Source organism: Limulus polyphemus, unplaced genomic scaffold (genome assembly GCF_000517525.1).
Source record: "Limulus polyphemus unplaced genomic scaffold, Limulus_polyphemus-2.1.2 Scaffold4971, whole genome shotgun sequence".
Lineage (NCBI taxonomy): Eukaryota > Metazoa > Arthropoda > Merostomata > Xiphosura > Limulidae > Limulus > Limulus polyphemus.
This window is the reverse complement of record NW_013670581.1, coordinates 28,298-46,953: the sequence shown is the minus strand read 5'-3', so window position 1 is coordinate 46,953 and position 18,656 is coordinate 28,298. Positions and strand designations below refer to the sequence as shown.

Here is an 18,656-nt window from a genome sequence, read left to right as displayed (position 1 = left end):
GTTTAGAAACTGTGCTGCTTAAACTAAAACTTCTTTATAATTTCGATGATTTTTTTTTCACAGCAACCAGCAAAATATACAAGAGAAGAAATAACTTAACCTTAAAATATGATTTTGCGTGTGTAACTTTCCGAAGCTAATAAAAAGAAATACCCGAAAAATTAATCTCCTCGTTTTAGCTATTTGTAACACTAGTTACATGTAGAAAATAAACAATTAAAATTCAACTATTAATTTGTAATATACGGCAGGAAACTTTATTCTCAGTACAGTACTTTGGGTAGAAAACATGTGAAATAAGATTTCAAGAGATCACTATTACAGTAACCAAATCTAAATATATTATACACCCATATAAGGAACAAGAAATATATGTTCTCACCGCCCTCTATAGTGATGTAGATTCAAGTGTTCTTTGGAAAACTGTTGTATTCAACTTGTTAATATAGCTTACTATTTTATTGATCAGATAAGAATATAACCGTTCATTTAACTGATTTTATCGGATGAATTTCTTGGTATGATAACTATATCTTTTTTTACATTTTAGCAATATACCAGCCGAGTTTGACGTGTAAACAAGAACTCTTATGACCATATAACAAATTAAGTTATTTCAAAAGGTCAGCATTGTCATCATATTTGCGAGATGAGAACATATCAAAGTTGAAAGATTGAAAGATTGCATTGAAAGATTATCCTCCTTTAAATAGATAACCAGTATCATACAAAGTGAAAATGGTATTTCTTATGTTGATTTAGTTCCAAAATAAGTTACTTCTTATTTTCATATATGTTATTACTTATCTATTATATTTCCATAAGACGACAGATAATATTTGTATTAGAGTTCATATAAAATAAAACGAAATACCATATATTCACAACAAGTAGTCGAAGTCAGTGTGAGTTTCATTTTTTGGCTTGACTTGTCCGGAGTTGCTGATAAAAAGTGGAATGCTCTAATATCAACGTAATTTACTTCTTTTGATAAATCAGTAGATTAGATCGGACTTCACGAATATTTTTCTTCAAAATCCACAGCGTAGGTAGCGAGGAAAGTTACAAATAATGTACTTTCTTCCTACTTGTAACATTGTCCTGATCTCATTAATCTGTTGCTCAGATCGTTCGAACAAAGACATATCTGTAGTGTTATGAAACTTCTATTCTGGCCAATATCAGTATTTCGATTTCGGTAGAGATAAAGAGGTTAAAAATTAGAACCGAAGAACGTGTGACATCCTCAGTTACTCAAGATAAAAATGGTAAAGTGCTCACTGGGAGAGTTCCTAGAATGCAGGCAGAATACGTAGAAAAACTATCAAATGATAACTGGCCGGATAAAAATGACATTAACTTTGATGAGACCATAGGTTCCAACATTCAATGAAGCTGACAGAACAATATAAAGAATCAGGAGCAATAAAACAACTGGTAATGGTGAAATTCCACAGAATTTCTAACTAATATTGGAAGTAAAGGTTCGTTAGCCGTAACATTGTTCTCGCACACGGGGAAGTATCTAGTGTTTATTCTAATACCAAAAGAATCCTAAGCAACCAATTTCCCAGATTATTGACGAAATAGTATTAGAACAAATGTATCTTTTAATGCTATTATATGGAGGAAAACAATTACGCCAATAATAGTTTGATTGATTTGTTGGTTTGAAATTAAGCACAAAGCTACACAATGGGCTATCTGTGCTCTGCCCACCACGGGTATCGAAACCCGGTTTCTAGCGTTGTAAGTCCGCAGAAATACCGCTGTGTCTTTGGGGGGCACCAATAATAGAAAACATCTGAATGTTGGTGAGATGGGTTTTAAATCTGGAAGGTGGGGTTGGAGGAGGTCAGATATGAAATGAGTTAATTAATAATTCTGGGTGAGAGAATTACACACACACACACAAAGCGATTTTAATACATCTTTCTTTGACCATCGAAGAACAGATCATCAATGTAATAATAAAAGATGGTATTCCAACATCTATTAGTTTCAAAACCTTACTGGAGCATAAAAAAAGAAAACAAAACCGTGAATAAGATCAAACATCAACTATTTGTTAGGTCAGTAAAGGAATAAGATAGAGTTGTATCTTGTCCCTAAACTCATTGAACCTAAACAGAAAATTTCGAATATAAGAAGCATTTAATGAGAATACCAGACTAAGAATAAATGGAATAAAGACAAATAACTAGAAATATGCAAACAATACTACAGAATGTCAAGAAGATTTACGTATTATATTTAACTCTCTAATTAATATATCTAAAAACCATGAGATGCCACTGAATACAAATGAAACTAGTTGTAATATTTAGTAAACGTTTCAGAAAGCAATGCATTATTCCAGTGGAAGGGACATCTGGAGCACGGAAAAAATATAAATACTTATGAACTTGAACAAAGGAAGAAGAAACATATTTAAAAGAGATAATACGAATCGACATGGGAAAAATTGAACTATGACCAGTCGTAAGATATTATTTCTCAGTAAGAAGAGAATTTTGAGATTCTACGTCTATTCAATAGCGTTTTAAGGATGTGAAAGCTGAATTCCAACTAAAGAATGTAAGAATCGGATTAACGCGCTTAAATTGTTCCGAGATAACTTAGATCAGTTAGAAGTAATTAAGAATCGTTTCTAGGAGGCAGACAACAACGACTTCTAAAAAACTAACCATGATATCAACTTCATAATTAAACCAAGAACTGCTTGTATGCATGAGGTTCGACTTCTATTCCATTATGTTTCTACATAAGTCACATAAACTGAAAGACATATAATATAAGTACAGTAAATCTAACTTCATTTGTTCTATGTCCTGAGAGAAAATAAAGACAAACTATGTCGAAGGTTGACTAACTGCCTTCTCTCTAGTCTATCAGTTCAAAATTAGAGACCGCTAGCGAAGATAGCCCTTGTGTAGTTTTCTTCCATAATTTTAAAAACAAACAAACTGATATACTTTTGCGCAAGGCTGTAAAATACGTTTTAAGGATCTCAGAGGCGATATTTCAGTTAAGTATTACATTTAAAAATAATTTATCCTTTTTGTAAGCAATTACTTTTAACTTTTCGTAGAGCATAAACAATAATACGTTAACAAGTTAAGCTTAATTTTCACATTCTATGCCTTCACATATCTCCGACAAGTAGAAAAATTAACGAATAAACTTCAAATTAGAACTCTATCAAGTCGTTTAGGAAGTACATTGTTAAGATTATTGTGTTTCGTGAAAGCATAAATTAGTCAAATGGCAAGTTTGTATTAATCAACTGTAACGCCATTACAAAATATTCAAGACACAAGTATTGAAGAATTTCAAACATGACATTATGACAATTCATTCGATCAGTTATATTTAATTTCGTTGTTTCAGAACTTATATTTGATAGATGTCTAGACAGGTGCACAAAAAATGAATCTGTATGAACAATACACGAAATATAAAATGAACTTAAACAACAAACAAAACAAAATAGGCAGGCTCCATTTTATAGTCGATGTATAATTCTTAACAGTAAACAAATTACCCTACCAGCTGGTTAAAACTGTCAGATCATTGTGTACTTAATCTTCGAAACACGACATAAAAAAGATCAAAATGGGAGCATTAAACTTTCAATAAGTAGACTAAGTATAGGCAGTTGAGACTTGAAACAGTATTAATAACATTCTCTTTAGGAAGCCAGTATTCTTTTAATGGTTCAGTTTTCTCCCTTGTTGTACAGCATGGTGGCACTCACTGACGCCACAGTATCTCGTGTTCACAGTCTATTAACAATTCATGTTTCTCTTCAGATACTCAAGCTAGGCAACGTACTTTGGTTGCTGTTTTTAACGGTCATTTTTTATTCTGTTTTTCATGAATGCTATATTAGCTCGAGATTTTACGAACTATATGCTGCCACTATTTAAAGGTAAACACATTACGTCAAAACAGAGATCGAGTTTCTCTTTATAACCACTATACACGATAAGTTGCTCACACTCGTTAAGTGAAGTTATTCTTTCTTGAGTAGAAACGAAAGCAAAGTATTGAGTACCAGAAAATACAGGAAAAAACTGGATTATTTTTTAAATATATGAACTATAAATAAAGTTTAGTGAGGTACCTAATGAACTGAACAATTAATTCAAAAATACAATAACAGTGACTTTTACTGTATTAAAGCTCTGATTTTAATAATTACAATATTTCGACTTATAGTAGAGTTATCATCAGGTAAGAGTTACATTCAAAAAGACAGTTGAATTCCAGAGAACGTTAGAGGTTCGTGATGGTGAGAACAAGATTGTAGGTGGCGTTAAATTAGTATGTTCTCGTTCAGGCGCACTAACCACTACATATACAAATATATTGTTTTAGTTGTTCTTTTAATCAAATTCAAACTGATGAATACTATAATGATCAGGAGTCGACGTTCTTTAGAATTAAAACACACATATGAAAAATTACCAATTCGTTCTCAAGCTTCTCTAAATTCCTTGGTTGTTTCCTCCCCACCCTAGTGACTCAGCGGTAAGTCTGAAAGCTTATAACCCTAAAATCCGAATTTCGATACCTGTGACTGGTACATCACACATAGATCATTATGTAATTTTTCGTTTAACTACAAACAAACAACTCTTAGTTGTCAACACTTTAATAGATACGCAGGTCTTGCTACACATGTCAAAGAATTGTATTTTCATTACAAAATCTTCTCTACAATAAATGTATTTTAATGCTGCATCAATGAATACGGTAATCTCAATACATGATATACCAAAATTGCTTAAACGAAGAGCAAACGTAAAACTGTGTATTAAGCAATGTGGGCAACATGAAACTGTTTAAGATTAGAAACAAACTGATAATAAATTTTCAAAACACATTTTTTTATATATGTTTAGCGTGCCGGTCAATAAGGGAATAAAATTACAAAATATGCTTCCATCCATTTTGCTGGGTTTTAATTTAAAGTTCAACAATATATTACAAAACAACGTAAACATAGGAAAATATTAAATTTGGTTAAATATTTTATGCCAAGCTACCTCTACATAGCAGTTCCTAATTGTACTGACATACAAGAGGGAATACAGCTATTTAGCAACACCCACCGCCAACTCTTGAGCTAGTCTTGTCAGATCGAATAATGAGACTTGACAGTTAATTGTTTTTTTTCTTAATCTTAACCTAACAATAAAAAGAAACACAAAATACAGAATGGTCCACATAGTGAAATAAATACAAATTCTACAATATAGTAATATAGAGAGTTTGTTTGTTTGTTTTTGAATTTCGCGCAAAGCTACACGAGGGATATCTGCGCTAGCCGTCCCTAATTTAGCAGTGTAAGACTAGAGGGAAGGCAGCTAGTCATCACCACCCACCGCCAACTCTTGGGCTATTCTTTTACCAACGAATAGTGGGATTGACCGTCACATTATAACGCCCCCACGGCTGAAAGGGCGAGCATGTTTGGTGGGACGGGATTCGAACCCACGACCCTGAGATTGCAAGTCGGGCCCTGACAGTTAATCTTATAGTGCATCCATAACCCCAAAGCGAGTGTTTGCGACAACAGGTCGCGAACCATGAATCCTCGAAATCATACTCAGGCTACGCTAGCTACTAGACCAAAATAATAAATGCGTGATGAGTTCCTAAACTGAGCTCTCTCCTAGTTTAACTGGTAAAATAGATTATTTTTATTTGGGTATTTCATGATGGTTATACCACAACATCCTAATATAATGGTGGCGTGGGTTGGCCCTGTGGTAGAGCTCTGGATTTCAGAGTAAGCTAGCTGGATTCGAATCCATGCAATACCAGAAAATATTCCTTGCACTTTAAGCTGTGGGTACATTAAAAATGTGGTAATCAATCCCTTAGCGTGGATGGTAGGTGGTATAGTCAATCAATAATATATCAGTAACATTGAAAATTGTTTAATTTTCAGAATCTAACTTTCATCATCATGCCATCGTACCAATAAATGTATCAAGTACACACCTATCTAATTTCAACATAAAATTTGTCTAGAATGGTGATAAAATTTTCGACGTTGTTAGTAAATTAACTTGTTTTCACTTGCTGCAAAAAACTGTTGTTTGCAAAGTTCTGTTGCCTAAACGACTCTGCAGCTCTTCATCTGTGAGTAATGGAAACATTACACAAAATGTCCGCATTCATTTTGTAATTAGGCCTAAAGTAATTAGCGAATTCTCACTATGCTGCAACAAATTGTCATCTGTAGAGCTGTGCAGCGAGTTATGCACGCATGGCAACGACTTTGACAACCGGGCAACATTGATACGATTTGTTGACTAGCCTTAGCCATGAGGTAGCGGTCAGGCAAGCAAAAACTCGGAAAAATCACAGCCAACTCTTGAGTTAGCCACTTTTTCATTTTACACGTAACTGGAGAGTAGGACAACCCAACGGGTGGGGATCTGTAGATCCAATACCCATAATTTTGATGTGGGAGGAAATATGGAGTACCCTGAGAAAAACCCACTATCACTACCCGGACGCCGAATAATCTATCTGAATAGTGCCTGAACTGTGGTGCTGAAACGAAACAAAGATCTTATATGATTAGTATATTACATGTTGCACATATGATAAGGAGATGAGTGGGTGCGCCATGATGCAACGGTTGCAGCTAGTATAGGGAATTGCATGGTTAGAGTGTTACGATTGGTTACTACGCGATAGTATTTTTTAGCAAGTTTACGTATTTGCGTTTTAACTTTAGGAACTACATCTAGTGAGTCTAAATAACAGGGTGTTGTGTACCTGGGTAGGCGAAAGGCTGTTCGGATAGCTATGTATTGGAGGGTTATTCTTCAAGCAACATTTAAAATGTTTCATACAACGTGGTGCGATCTCGACCAACCACGGCAAAGAATTCATGCTAGAGGGTAGAACATAATTTACAGAATATTTCAATTGCAGATTTGGAATTTTATGTAAACAACACTAAATATTATACATTTTGAATATTAACTAAAACCAACGCCTGATCAAAAAAGTTTGGTAAACAACGTTGTAAAAACTGATGAAACTAACGCTTTCGAAGTCGTTAAGGTTTCATCTTCCTTTTTTCTGTGTGATTTATAGCTGAGATATTAGCAGAACTATATTTCTGTTATTATGTTTTGGTAAAAGCCAAAATCACTGTATTAAAATAATTGACCAATTTTTACTGTTTTCTCAGTTAATGTCTTTTTTTTACTGAGTTTCAGATATTACTAACTAACCCTTATGTGTTTTTATTTTATATTCTAGTAGTTAAAATACATAAAACTCTAACGTTTTTACGTGTAATCATTTGCTATCATCAAGTGAGTTAAGACTACCTTCTTATATATATGTATGTATATACCTTTGATATATTGTACTTTTATATTTCAAAAGTAAACAGGTATAGATTTTATTAAAATGATGTAAGAAACCATAAAGTATAACTATTTTCTTTAATAAGGTAGAGTGTATGATTACAAATGTATAAATATAATTACTTATCGACGTGTTCCTTTACCTTAAGAATAATAAAGTTTCTAGCCTTTAAAAAAGTCAAGGTGACCGTTTCGGATAACGAAAATCAAACACTGTTCTATCTTGCTAAAAACCTACATATGTTTCAATATTTGGTGAACCTATACCATTATATCACATTACATTGTCCCCTCACCATCAGATCACACTACATCACCCCAAACCATTAGATCACACCACATCAGATCTTGTTAAAATAGAAGAGGGAGAGGTAGAATAAAACAATTATTGAATGGGGATTTCGGCCAAAAGATCACTTGTTACCCTCATAACCAGTCAATAATTGTTCAATGTTTACTCTTTGAGAGCCCGGCATGGCCACATAGTTAGGGCACTCGACTCACAACCTGTGAGTCGCGAGTTTAAATCCCAACACCGAACACACTCGTCCTTACAGCCGTAGGGGCATTACAATGTAGCGGTTAATCCTACCATTCGTTGGTAAAATAGTAGCTCAAGAGTTGGCGAGGGGTGATGTTGACTAGTTGCCTTTCCTCTAATCTATCACTTCTAAATTAGGGATGACTAACGTAGGTAAACCTTTAGTAACTTCGCACAAAATTCAACAAACAAACAAACAAAACCCTAAATCCACGCTGAGTGCTATTCAAAACTATATTATATTCAAAATTTATTTTCTTTTTTTACCTGTTTGTACTTCCTTCCTCTCTATCTTAGTGAATTTATATTTTCATTGAGTAAAATCCAAATGCCAAACTAACTTTTTTTTGTGGGATGTTTGAGTATGCTATACATTTCTGCAGATACTTTTCTCATGAACGTTTTTTCTCCCTATTTTACATTAGGAATGTAATTTAAACGTATCTAAGAACTTAAAAAGACAGATCTAAAGAGAAATTTGTAGGTTTAGGTTTGATTATAATTGCAAAATAACTATTATGTATATTTTTATTATCTCCAGAAAATGTATACATAGGATATGTGCAATGATAGTTAAAAGCAAATTTATTTTTTTGGAATTGTTTTTCAAACCTTCGAACTACTCTTTCTAGGAAAAATTCTAAATCTTTCGTTCACAAGGAGTATTTCGTCACCGTCTAGACACAAGCAAGAGTAACTTTCGATCTCTGAATCGACATATTTTGGCGCCGACTCTTTACAACTGATAAAAGAAACAACAAAAAAGACACACTAGTCTTGTTGTGTGGAACTGCGTTATACGTCAGATAATATTCGTAGTAATATAATTTGCTTTGACAGAATTTGAAAGATTTAACATGTGATTTTGCACCTCGTAACAAATCCCATACAATAAATATACAGCAACTGTAATTTCACGTTTCACCAGCTATATGTTAGCTCAATTTAATCTAAGGAAAAGCAACGGGGAGATGTTTATATTATATGTCAGATTAATAAACACTGCTGCTATTGTTCTTGAGACCGGACATGGTCCTGTAGTTCAAGCTTTGTGTCCCGTTGCCGAAAAAAATCGCTCTGCTCTTTGGGCTAAATAGTATAGTAGTCAAATGGTTAAATATGGGTGTTTTTATGTAGCTGCCTTCCCTTTAGCCTATCATTTCAAAATTAAGGACGGCTGGTATAGATAACTTTGGTATAGCTTTATCAGGATATCCAAATCAAACTCTTCTTTTCTTCTTTTGCGCTTTTCTGCTGTTTGAGTTTAATATTTTACGATCATATTTTTGAGTTTAAACATGTAAATGCAAAACAATATAATTAGTACAAGATATATTTCTTAAACTGCAGAAAAGAGTAGCTAAATACAGTAACTAGTGTATTTTTCAGACAGTTTTACGGAATGTCAGTTTCTATGTAAACGACATGAATTTCCACTAAATAAACAATATTCGCTTTACATATATAATTCATGTGCGTGTGTTTAGTTTAGAACAAAGCTATACTATGGGCTATGTGCGCTCTGTCCACCAAGGAGAATCGAACACCGGATTATTATTATTGCAAGTCTCTAAATTGACCACTGATTCACTGTGGTATTGCAGTTAATAAAAACAAATATTACGAAGGGATGTTTAAGGGAGAAAAAATAAGATCCAGTTTATTAGGGAATATTTGAAAATACTAAGTTGCTAGCTATGATTTGTGGGTGAAAATTTAATATCAGCACATTTGAAGAATAGAGTTTAAAAGAATTTAAGTTTCCTAGTGCAAATCTTGCTACCTTTAAGCCAAGCGACATACACAAAAATTAATAATTATGATTTTATGTACTATACTTCTTACAAAACTATGCGGAACAATAGGGCGTAATTTTCAAAAGTTTGAAATCTATTTAAGATAGTGAGAAGAATTTTGGTGAATTCATATTTTATGTAAAAATTCAGTTTTCTATCGTCATGGCACTATAAAAAACGTATATTTTGACAATTTTGGAATTTATTTAACATACATCTGACGCTTCTTAGCACCGTTCAATTTAACTACAACCATTTATATTTCATCCAATATACGTCTTGGCACATTTCAGTAAATATAATACAATTTCGACAATTTTTAAATTTGATATGATTTGTATGTCGCTCAGACGGGGTTCTCGCCTTGATTTGTTTTGTTTTGTTTGTTGTTTCAGCAAATAAGCGTTTTGTTTTGCTAAGATCTCACCTGAAACCAAAACTTAGCATAAGGACCAATATTTCGTAATCCGTTAAATAAGAAAGGATTCAATATTCCTCAATATTCCATCAAGATCTTTAGAAAATAATTTTTGAGTAAAAAAAAAAAAAAGAGAGAATGCGTATTCAGAAACTAGTGAAAAATATATTTCACTTCATAGTTCAGAGTTATGATAATTTATTTTATCTAATATATTAAACTTTCAATGAGTTTAAGTATTATTGTCCCCCTGTGAGACACCGGTCTTACAATACTAGCATATATGGTTCGATTCCACGCGGTTGAAACAGCAGATAGGCCAATATCCCGTTACTTTAAACAAATCAACCATATTTTTAAATATTGTTGCATTCCATGATAATTCTTTAAATAAGTTTATAGAATGAAAAACTATTAATTTATCGAATAATGCTTAGAAAATACTAAAACAAAATACACATTATAAAATTAAATGAAATATTGATAAGTAATACAAATTTGACTTACCAAATAATAAAATGAGCAAGTCGGAAATAGCTAGAGAAAACAGGTAGTAGTTGGTTGGTGTCTGAAAGTGGGAGTTTCTGGTGATAACCAAACACACGATTACATTTCCAATAATTCCACTGACAAAAATCAGCCCGTATACAACTGTAATGGGCACCACCACTACTAACGTTATTTGTTGAGGTCCCATGTTAACTTCAAGATACTCTTCTTCAGTCATGTTTATGTGAGGCAATAAAACTGGACTCTCCATTATTAAAACACCATCCGCCGATCTCAAATACAATCACAACAGCAACAACTTCTAAAGGTGGTTTCTAAGTGCAACAGTAATGCTATTTTTCTATTTTAGTCAATCTTCGAAGGAAAACACTGCCAGGATACGAAGTCAACTTCAGATGGAATATTCTTTCTTGTCACTGTGCTCAAAGTTAGCCCTATAAATCACACAGAAATTAAGAAATAAAAAAACGTCAGTGAAATAAAAAGTTTATGTTTAAACATAAAATATTATAACGTATAAGCGTCGCTAACTTACAGAATATAAACATAAAAAACATTATATAATAAAGCATTTTTAATATATCATTTTCTAATTCATCTTTGAATGAGAGACTTGAAAGAAATGGTGATGAAACACACATTTGACTGGTGACTTCTCTGTAATACGCAGTTAATACAAATCTCCAATTAAGTAGAATCTTCTCTGCCCTAACTTCTTTTTTAAAAAGACAACATATGCTTGCCTTAAAGAGCTGAATAACTTAAAACTATTGTAAATACTTTGAGATTATGGTGGTAAAACGCTATTACGTAATAATATAATGAATAGAATATTGAATAATCTGGGTTGTTTTGGGCTATTCTTTGACAATCTCAGTATAATAAATAGAAGTTTTGAATTATTTGGATTTTAGTTTACGTGTTAAGATAAACTGGTTAAGAATAACCTCTAACAGTTTTGAAGAACGTTTCGTAAATTTTCAAGGTATTCTTAATGGAGTAACCTCAAACTTAAGGACAAAGTTGTATACAGGTCACAACATTTAAACACACATTTGTGTGAAAGAGGTTTATAATTTCAGTTAATTGTACTCTAAACATCAGAGAACGTGATTGACTGACTTCACACATGCAATTGTGCAATATATATATTGATCAGAAGTTATTTGGATCAATAATGTGATCACTTGATAGGTTTTATCTGTAAATATCGACCAGGATTATTTGTTTTTACATAGTTTCCGGCTTGAAATTCTTTTCAAACACAAAAATGGAATCTCTAAAGATGAACGTGTGCTCATTGGTTATCGGTATTTTCCCCTCAATATCTTAAGGCTTACTTTAGCAATATCAGTAATAGGTGGCTGAAGAAAAGATGAAAAGAGGACATAAATATCACAGCCATAAGAAAGCCCAACAAGATTACTACCGTATTCGACATACTCTACTTTATCTTGATACTTGATTTAGCAACACCGATGCTAAATTACTGCAGACAATTGAAAAGATTGTATAAATATCACAGCCATAAGAAATCCCAACAAGATTACTACCGTATTCGACATACTCTACTTTATCTTGATACTTGATTTAGCAACACCGATGCTAAATTACTGCAGACAATTGAAAAGATTGCATAAATATCACAGCCATAAGAAATCCCAACAAGATTACTACCGTATTCGACATACTCTACTTTATCTTGATACTTTATTTAGCAACACCAATGCTAAATTACTGCAGACAATTGAAAAGATTGCATAAATATCACAGTTATAAGAGAACGCGAACAATATTCCTGACATATTCTGGATAGTTGACTTCGTTTATTGTAATTTCTCCAGCAAGATTTACGTATTGCAGAAACCTTTGAATTGCACAGTCTTAAAACAGGTGTTAAACACATCAAAAGCTTAGAAACTATTATCTTGCCAGGGAAATAAGTGGAAGAACAAATAAGTGAACAAACTGTACAAATATTGTACGAACAAATACATACGGTTTTAATTTGATAATGAAACTTATGAAACTGTCTCAAACTAACATATATCATAGATATACTATAAGCTAGCAAGAGCATTTACTGGGAAATCATTGATGGATATGTCATTTGTCTTTGTGAAACGACATTCGTAGCTATCGTCATTTACACGTGTTTCGTGATAGTCGTTCCTTACTTAACACTTTCGTGAGGAACGAGATCTATAACAATGGTTCAGTAAAAGAGCATAATATTACCATACAGACGCCTTATACTGCTATTGTGGTAATGGATGTATTACTATTTTACATAAAACACTATCAAGAAGTGCGTTTTCGTAATCAGTAATTATGGAAAAATAGGTCCTTATTACTAATATATTAATGTTATTTTCTGTAAAAAAATTTAGGGACTGGATTTTCTTTATTTTATAAAATCCACTTTTTATAATATATGTAACTGTAATGTAAAAAGTTTCTAGCCTGTAAAAATTATATATTCTGTATTTTTACAGCATTTGTTGGAGTAAAAACTACTTAACTGAACCATTATATGCTTCAATAGCTAATAAAGTATGTAAATCTACTCTACTTACAGAACTATGTAAGTCTACTCTACTTACAGAACTATGTAAGTTTACTCTACTTACAGAACTATGTAAGTCTACTCTACTTACAGAACTATGTAAGTCTACTCTACTTACAGAACTATGTAAGTCTACTCTACTTACAGAACTATGTAAGTTTACTCTACTTACAGAACTATGTAAGACTACTCTACTTACAGAACTATGTGAGTTTATTCTACTTACAGAACTATGTAAGTCTACTCTACTTACAGAACTATATAAGTCTATTCTACTTACAGAACTATGTAAGTCTACTCTACTTACAGGACTATGTAAGTCTACTCTACTTATAGAACTATGTAAGTATACTCTACGTACAGAACTATGTAAGTTTACTCTACTTATAGAACTTTGTAAGTCTACTCTACGTACAGAACTATGTAAGTTTACTCTACTTACAGAACTATGTAAGTCTACTCTACTTAAAGAACTATGTAAATTTACTCTACTTTCAGAACTATGTAAGGCTACTCTACTTACAGAACTTCCAATATGGACAATGATGGACTTTGTTACTAAGTAAATATCCTTGTCTCCTGTAATGATAGAAACATACTACATTTGGAGGTATTCTTAATTTAATAGAGTTCATTCTTTCATAAGTCATATAATTTACGTCATGTTCATCATGTATATACATAGATATCTCTATGTTTCTTATTTACTAAAGTTCTCAAAAATAGATGCGCACAAAACTCTTAACGAACAGTAATCCCGCTTAACACTCTACCTCTTTGGTGAAAGATCTTTGAGAATCGGCCGTCTCTTTTTCTCTCCAAGTAACATCTACAAAAGGACGCACAATTTTTCAAAGCTAAGAGAACGTTATAATTTCACGTTCTTAGAACAGTTTGGCTGAACTTACCAATCGAATATCTTTATATAGCATATCTTATACCTTAATAAAGTTTTCAAATCCATTCCGTATACTTGTTAACAACAATGCTTTTCTATAATAAATCTGAACTTTCACATTTGATGCGGTTAACAGTTGCTAGCAAGAATTCTGGAAACAAATAGTTTAATTTTGATAACACACAGAAGCGATAATAAGGGAAGGATAATTTCTCTGAAAGCATATTCTACTCTTCTCTTCTTTCTTAGTCATTCTGGAGCATCAGCTTGCTAACAATCGACGCAGCCTAGACCTGAGTTGTTTTCCTTATTTATCGGCTTGACTGAGTGACTGTTCCTAACCACTGACTGTTTCGTACTGCGTGGGTTTGGTTAGCCTTTCGTATATGGCTATCTGCCAAACGTTTCTTCTCGACGTCATCTATTAAAACTCGGACGCACTGTTAGCCTTATAAATGGGCCTTTATTTACGTAATCCTCCAATTACCAGCCGCGCATGGCTAACATGATTTATGTATGTTTTTCCCTCGATTGTTTTAAATAATATATCTAGTGCGTGTGAAAAAATAACTGATGAGCAATTTCAATCGGTTAATATAAGCTCCTGGACCAAGCTATACTCATGTTATCAAAGAATGCAACCTAGACGTTATGTACGAAATGCACCCATGTTCGTAAACAGAGTTAATTCGTGCTTTGCTTATTCATGAATGTTCAACACTATATGTGTGTGTCTGTATAAATAATAGAAAGAAAACAAGTTTGTGTTATTTCTCATTGATATTATTGGATTTCCTCTTACATAGGTATAAGTCCAAAATAAATGAATTTTGAAGTAACTAAACACAGAAAAAACTATATGGTAAGAAGTGATCTATGAAGTAATATATGATTTGACTAAATAAAAATAATGATTTTAAAGAAGGAATCTTTAAAGTATATAAACTCTTGAAAAGAAATATTCCTCTAAATAAAAGAATTTTAAAGTATCTAGAGTCAAAGAAAGCAAAAATGAGTAATTAAGAAATTAACCTTAAATCAAATATAGTCTTGAGAAAACACGTGAGCTTTGCAGCGTTTACAGTGTATAGGTCACAACAGTACGTCCAATCGAGGATCCTCTTTAGTATATGAGAAGTTTTGATGACATTAGTGCACTGTGGCATAGCTAAAATATAGGCATAGGGACTTCTCGTCTACCACACCATAGTTTTTCAACTTTTTAGAACTGTCTTCCTAAAATCAACCTTATACTTCTCAGCAGCGCTTAGCACTTTTTAAACTGTACCATAATTTATCAACCGTGTTTAGTTGTCTTCCTAATATCAGCCTTATACTTCTCGGCAGCGCTTAGAACTTTTTCTGTTATACTATAATCTATTCATCCTGTTTAACTGTCTTCCTAATATCAGCCTTATACTTCTCGGCAGCGCTTTGAATCGTTTCTGTTATATTATAATCTATCCACCCTGTTTAACTGTCTTCCTAATATCAATCTTATAATTATCAGAAACGTTTAGTACTTTTTCTACTACATCATCATTTATCCAACCTGCTTAGTTACCTTCCTAATAATAATCTCACACATCTTAATAGTGTTTTGTTCCACTTCGACCACACCTTATGTTCAGTTTTCCCATCATACCATACAGTTCTGTGTAGTATTTAACAAAGTTCTTATGGTCCTAATCGAAGCTACTTCTAAACCAGATTTAACAATTAACACTTTGCTCTTCACGAAGTTACTAAAACTAAGTATAAAACTTCATCTATTACTGGATTTACCATTGTCACCTAGTTATACCAGTTTTCCATCCCTGACAAGTAACCTTGGAGAAGGACAAACAGTGGTTAACTGTATGTTTTAGGTATAGTGTATTAGTTGTCTTTCACTCACTACATTTATGTAGGTTTGAACTATATGTAGAATCGATATTATTAATTTAATATTATTAAATATTTAGCAGATAAGATGTTTAATATAATAAATATGAATTTCAATGTGTAACTTGATCCACCACTTGGCACTGAGTAATATCAGCTTTTGGGAATTCCATTTCTCCTCAGCAACTCTGGACAGTAGGAAATAGAAAAATCGGGACTAGACTTCTTATAATGGTGAAATTATTATGTATTATAGTGATAGTTTTCTGCGTACTGTAAACATTCAACTTCCTACAGTAATCAGTTCTTTAGCTAAAACACTATTGGTAGTGGAAAAAAGGATTTTAAGGCCTAAGTACGTATTCTTGTATTATTACAGTAGACCATGAACATCCTCCATATTTAGCTCTATAATAGGCTGTTAATTATTGTCATATTGTAATTTTATTAACTAAATTAAAAATTATTCATTGTTCAATACAAGAAAAAGTACAATTCTGTGTTAAAGCTCTCAGTACTAAAAGTGTAGTTAGTTTTATAATAGTTTCACAATTTTTTTTTTACAGCTATGGATTTAATGTTATATATCAGAGAAATTATGTCGCTCGTATACTTTACAAGCTGCAGTGTATAACTTCCACCATTCTTTCTGAATCTACAGAATTAAAACTGCTTTCATTCTCATAAAGGTGAAATATGTTAATACAAATGACCATTGCTACACATCTGATCTGAGTTACATCTAAACTTTTCACGTTTTTAGACTTATGTATATTTCTAAGATTATCCACAAACGATAAACTTTGAAGTATATCAATTCCTATTATTTAATTAATTGTATTGCTGATCGAACAATCGGCAACTAACTAATCTTTTATCTATAATTAATAGTAAACTTTCAAAGAAGTTACTTTTGTTTGTTCTTTGCAGTTTCAAGTTAGAGAAGTCAATATAATAAAATGCTTAATGAAGAAATCATTTCAAATAGAATGTTCATTATCTACATTTCAATAATTTTTTAATGGAAAATCAATGCTAAATTTTTTATAAGATAATTTATAATATACTAGAAATATACTTGATGTTCTTGGGTACATAAATATAATATAACTAAGTCAATTTGGATAAATTCACGAATTATATAACAACTTAAACCGTTTTGTTACATTAGGAGTTAATTTGTACAAATTAATATATCAGTAGAGCTTCTTTGTCTTAACTCCTGTGATGATGATTTTTAGTTATAGAGTAGAAATTCTAACATAATACCATAATATGTCGTATTCGACTTGATAAATTTGAAGGAATTAGCATAAAAACTTGTTTTTATTAAAATTACTTATGTGTGTATGCATTAAACATTTAACTAGGACTTCAACATGTGGTAACGAACGTAATGTAAGTGCTCATAAACTTTGACTCTTGAAAGGTCTATGTCTGTCATGTGATTGAAGTCGCTGTGCATGCGCATTTAGTAACGATGAACGGTTAACATGCCATTAATGAAAAACAAATTAACTCGAAGTACGCGTAAAAACGTTCATAAATAATTCTGTGCAAATAAACAGTTACTTAAAGTAACGAAATTATCTTATTCTCTATTCTACATTTGAACTTACTGACTTTTCAATATGCAAAGTTTCTGACCAATAACTGGGTTAACACAATAATAGTGTTTGAGTTTGCAACCGAAACGACAGTCAAAACATTAAATATTTCTAAAAAAGGTATACAGTTTTCAATTCATTTCAGATTCTTTAATAAAGCTTAGCGATATAATGAACTTGGAGCTTATACTTTGAGTGTAAAAGTTTATTATATTTTACCGAACCCAACTACAGATTTGTCAGTTGATTATAGAACATAGAAATTAAATCAAGTCATAAGGATTTTCGTAAAAAGTAAGAAAAGATGTCGCCGGGTTATATAGCGGGTTACGCCAGCTACTTAATACAATAAAATTGAATGCAAACAAATGACATATAACCTACAGACAAGTGATTATCAACTACAATTAATTCAATTATGTAATCATTATTCGATGCCATGGACCATGTTATTGGCATCCCACCCTTTAATGTTATCATATGAAAGATCCAACTTGACTCCGTCATCATTCATAGGTAATAATCTACGTCAATAGCCAATTAGTATCAAGTTGATAAAGTACGCCCCCACTTCATTCTAGTAGTTTTTGTCTATACGTCTATATTCAATATGTAAATTTGACATCAACATTTCCCATACATAACATGTTTTACGGTTTTCACCAGGTTTTAGTGTTCACTAAAGGAATGTTATAATTACTAGAGTATTTACGGTTTTGATATTTTTACGCTTATGACTAATTAGTAAGAAATGCTCATCAAAACTATTATATATAAACTGTATGTATCACAACCAATAATTAACCTTTAAATTAATTAAGCCAACTTTATGCAAAACTGGTTAGAAGCCCTTAATATCATAAACCAAAAAACTCAAATCAACACTAACTAATATCCTTTGGATCATCATTTGGGTCCCCTTGTTATTAACGATATTTTCACTCATAATTCCTATAATATTTGGCCCCCCAGTGGCACAGCGGAATGTCTGCGGACTTACAACGCTAGAAACCGGGTTTCGATACCCGTGGTGGGC

The 18,656-nt window shown here is 32.3% G+C and overlaps 1 protein-coding gene across 1 annotated transcript in view; it reads right to left on the bottom strand.

Annotated features, from left to right (window-relative positions):
• Window positions 1-14,494, bottom strand: part of LOC106471934 (neuropeptides capa receptor-like) — a gene marked incomplete at its 3' end in the record, with an annotated part of 40,840 nt that extends 26,346 nt beyond the window's left edge. Inside the window, exons 1-2 of the mRNA XM_013932557.2 lie at window positions 14,140-14,494; window positions 10,663-11,099 (exon numbers count right to left, since the gene is read on the bottom strand). Coding sequence (XP_013788011.1) covers window positions 10,663-10,915 — 253 coding nt within the window. The remainder of the gene's footprint in view (window positions 1-10,662; window positions 11,100-14,139) is intronic.
• Window positions 14,495-18,656: the final 4,162 nt, after the last annotated feature.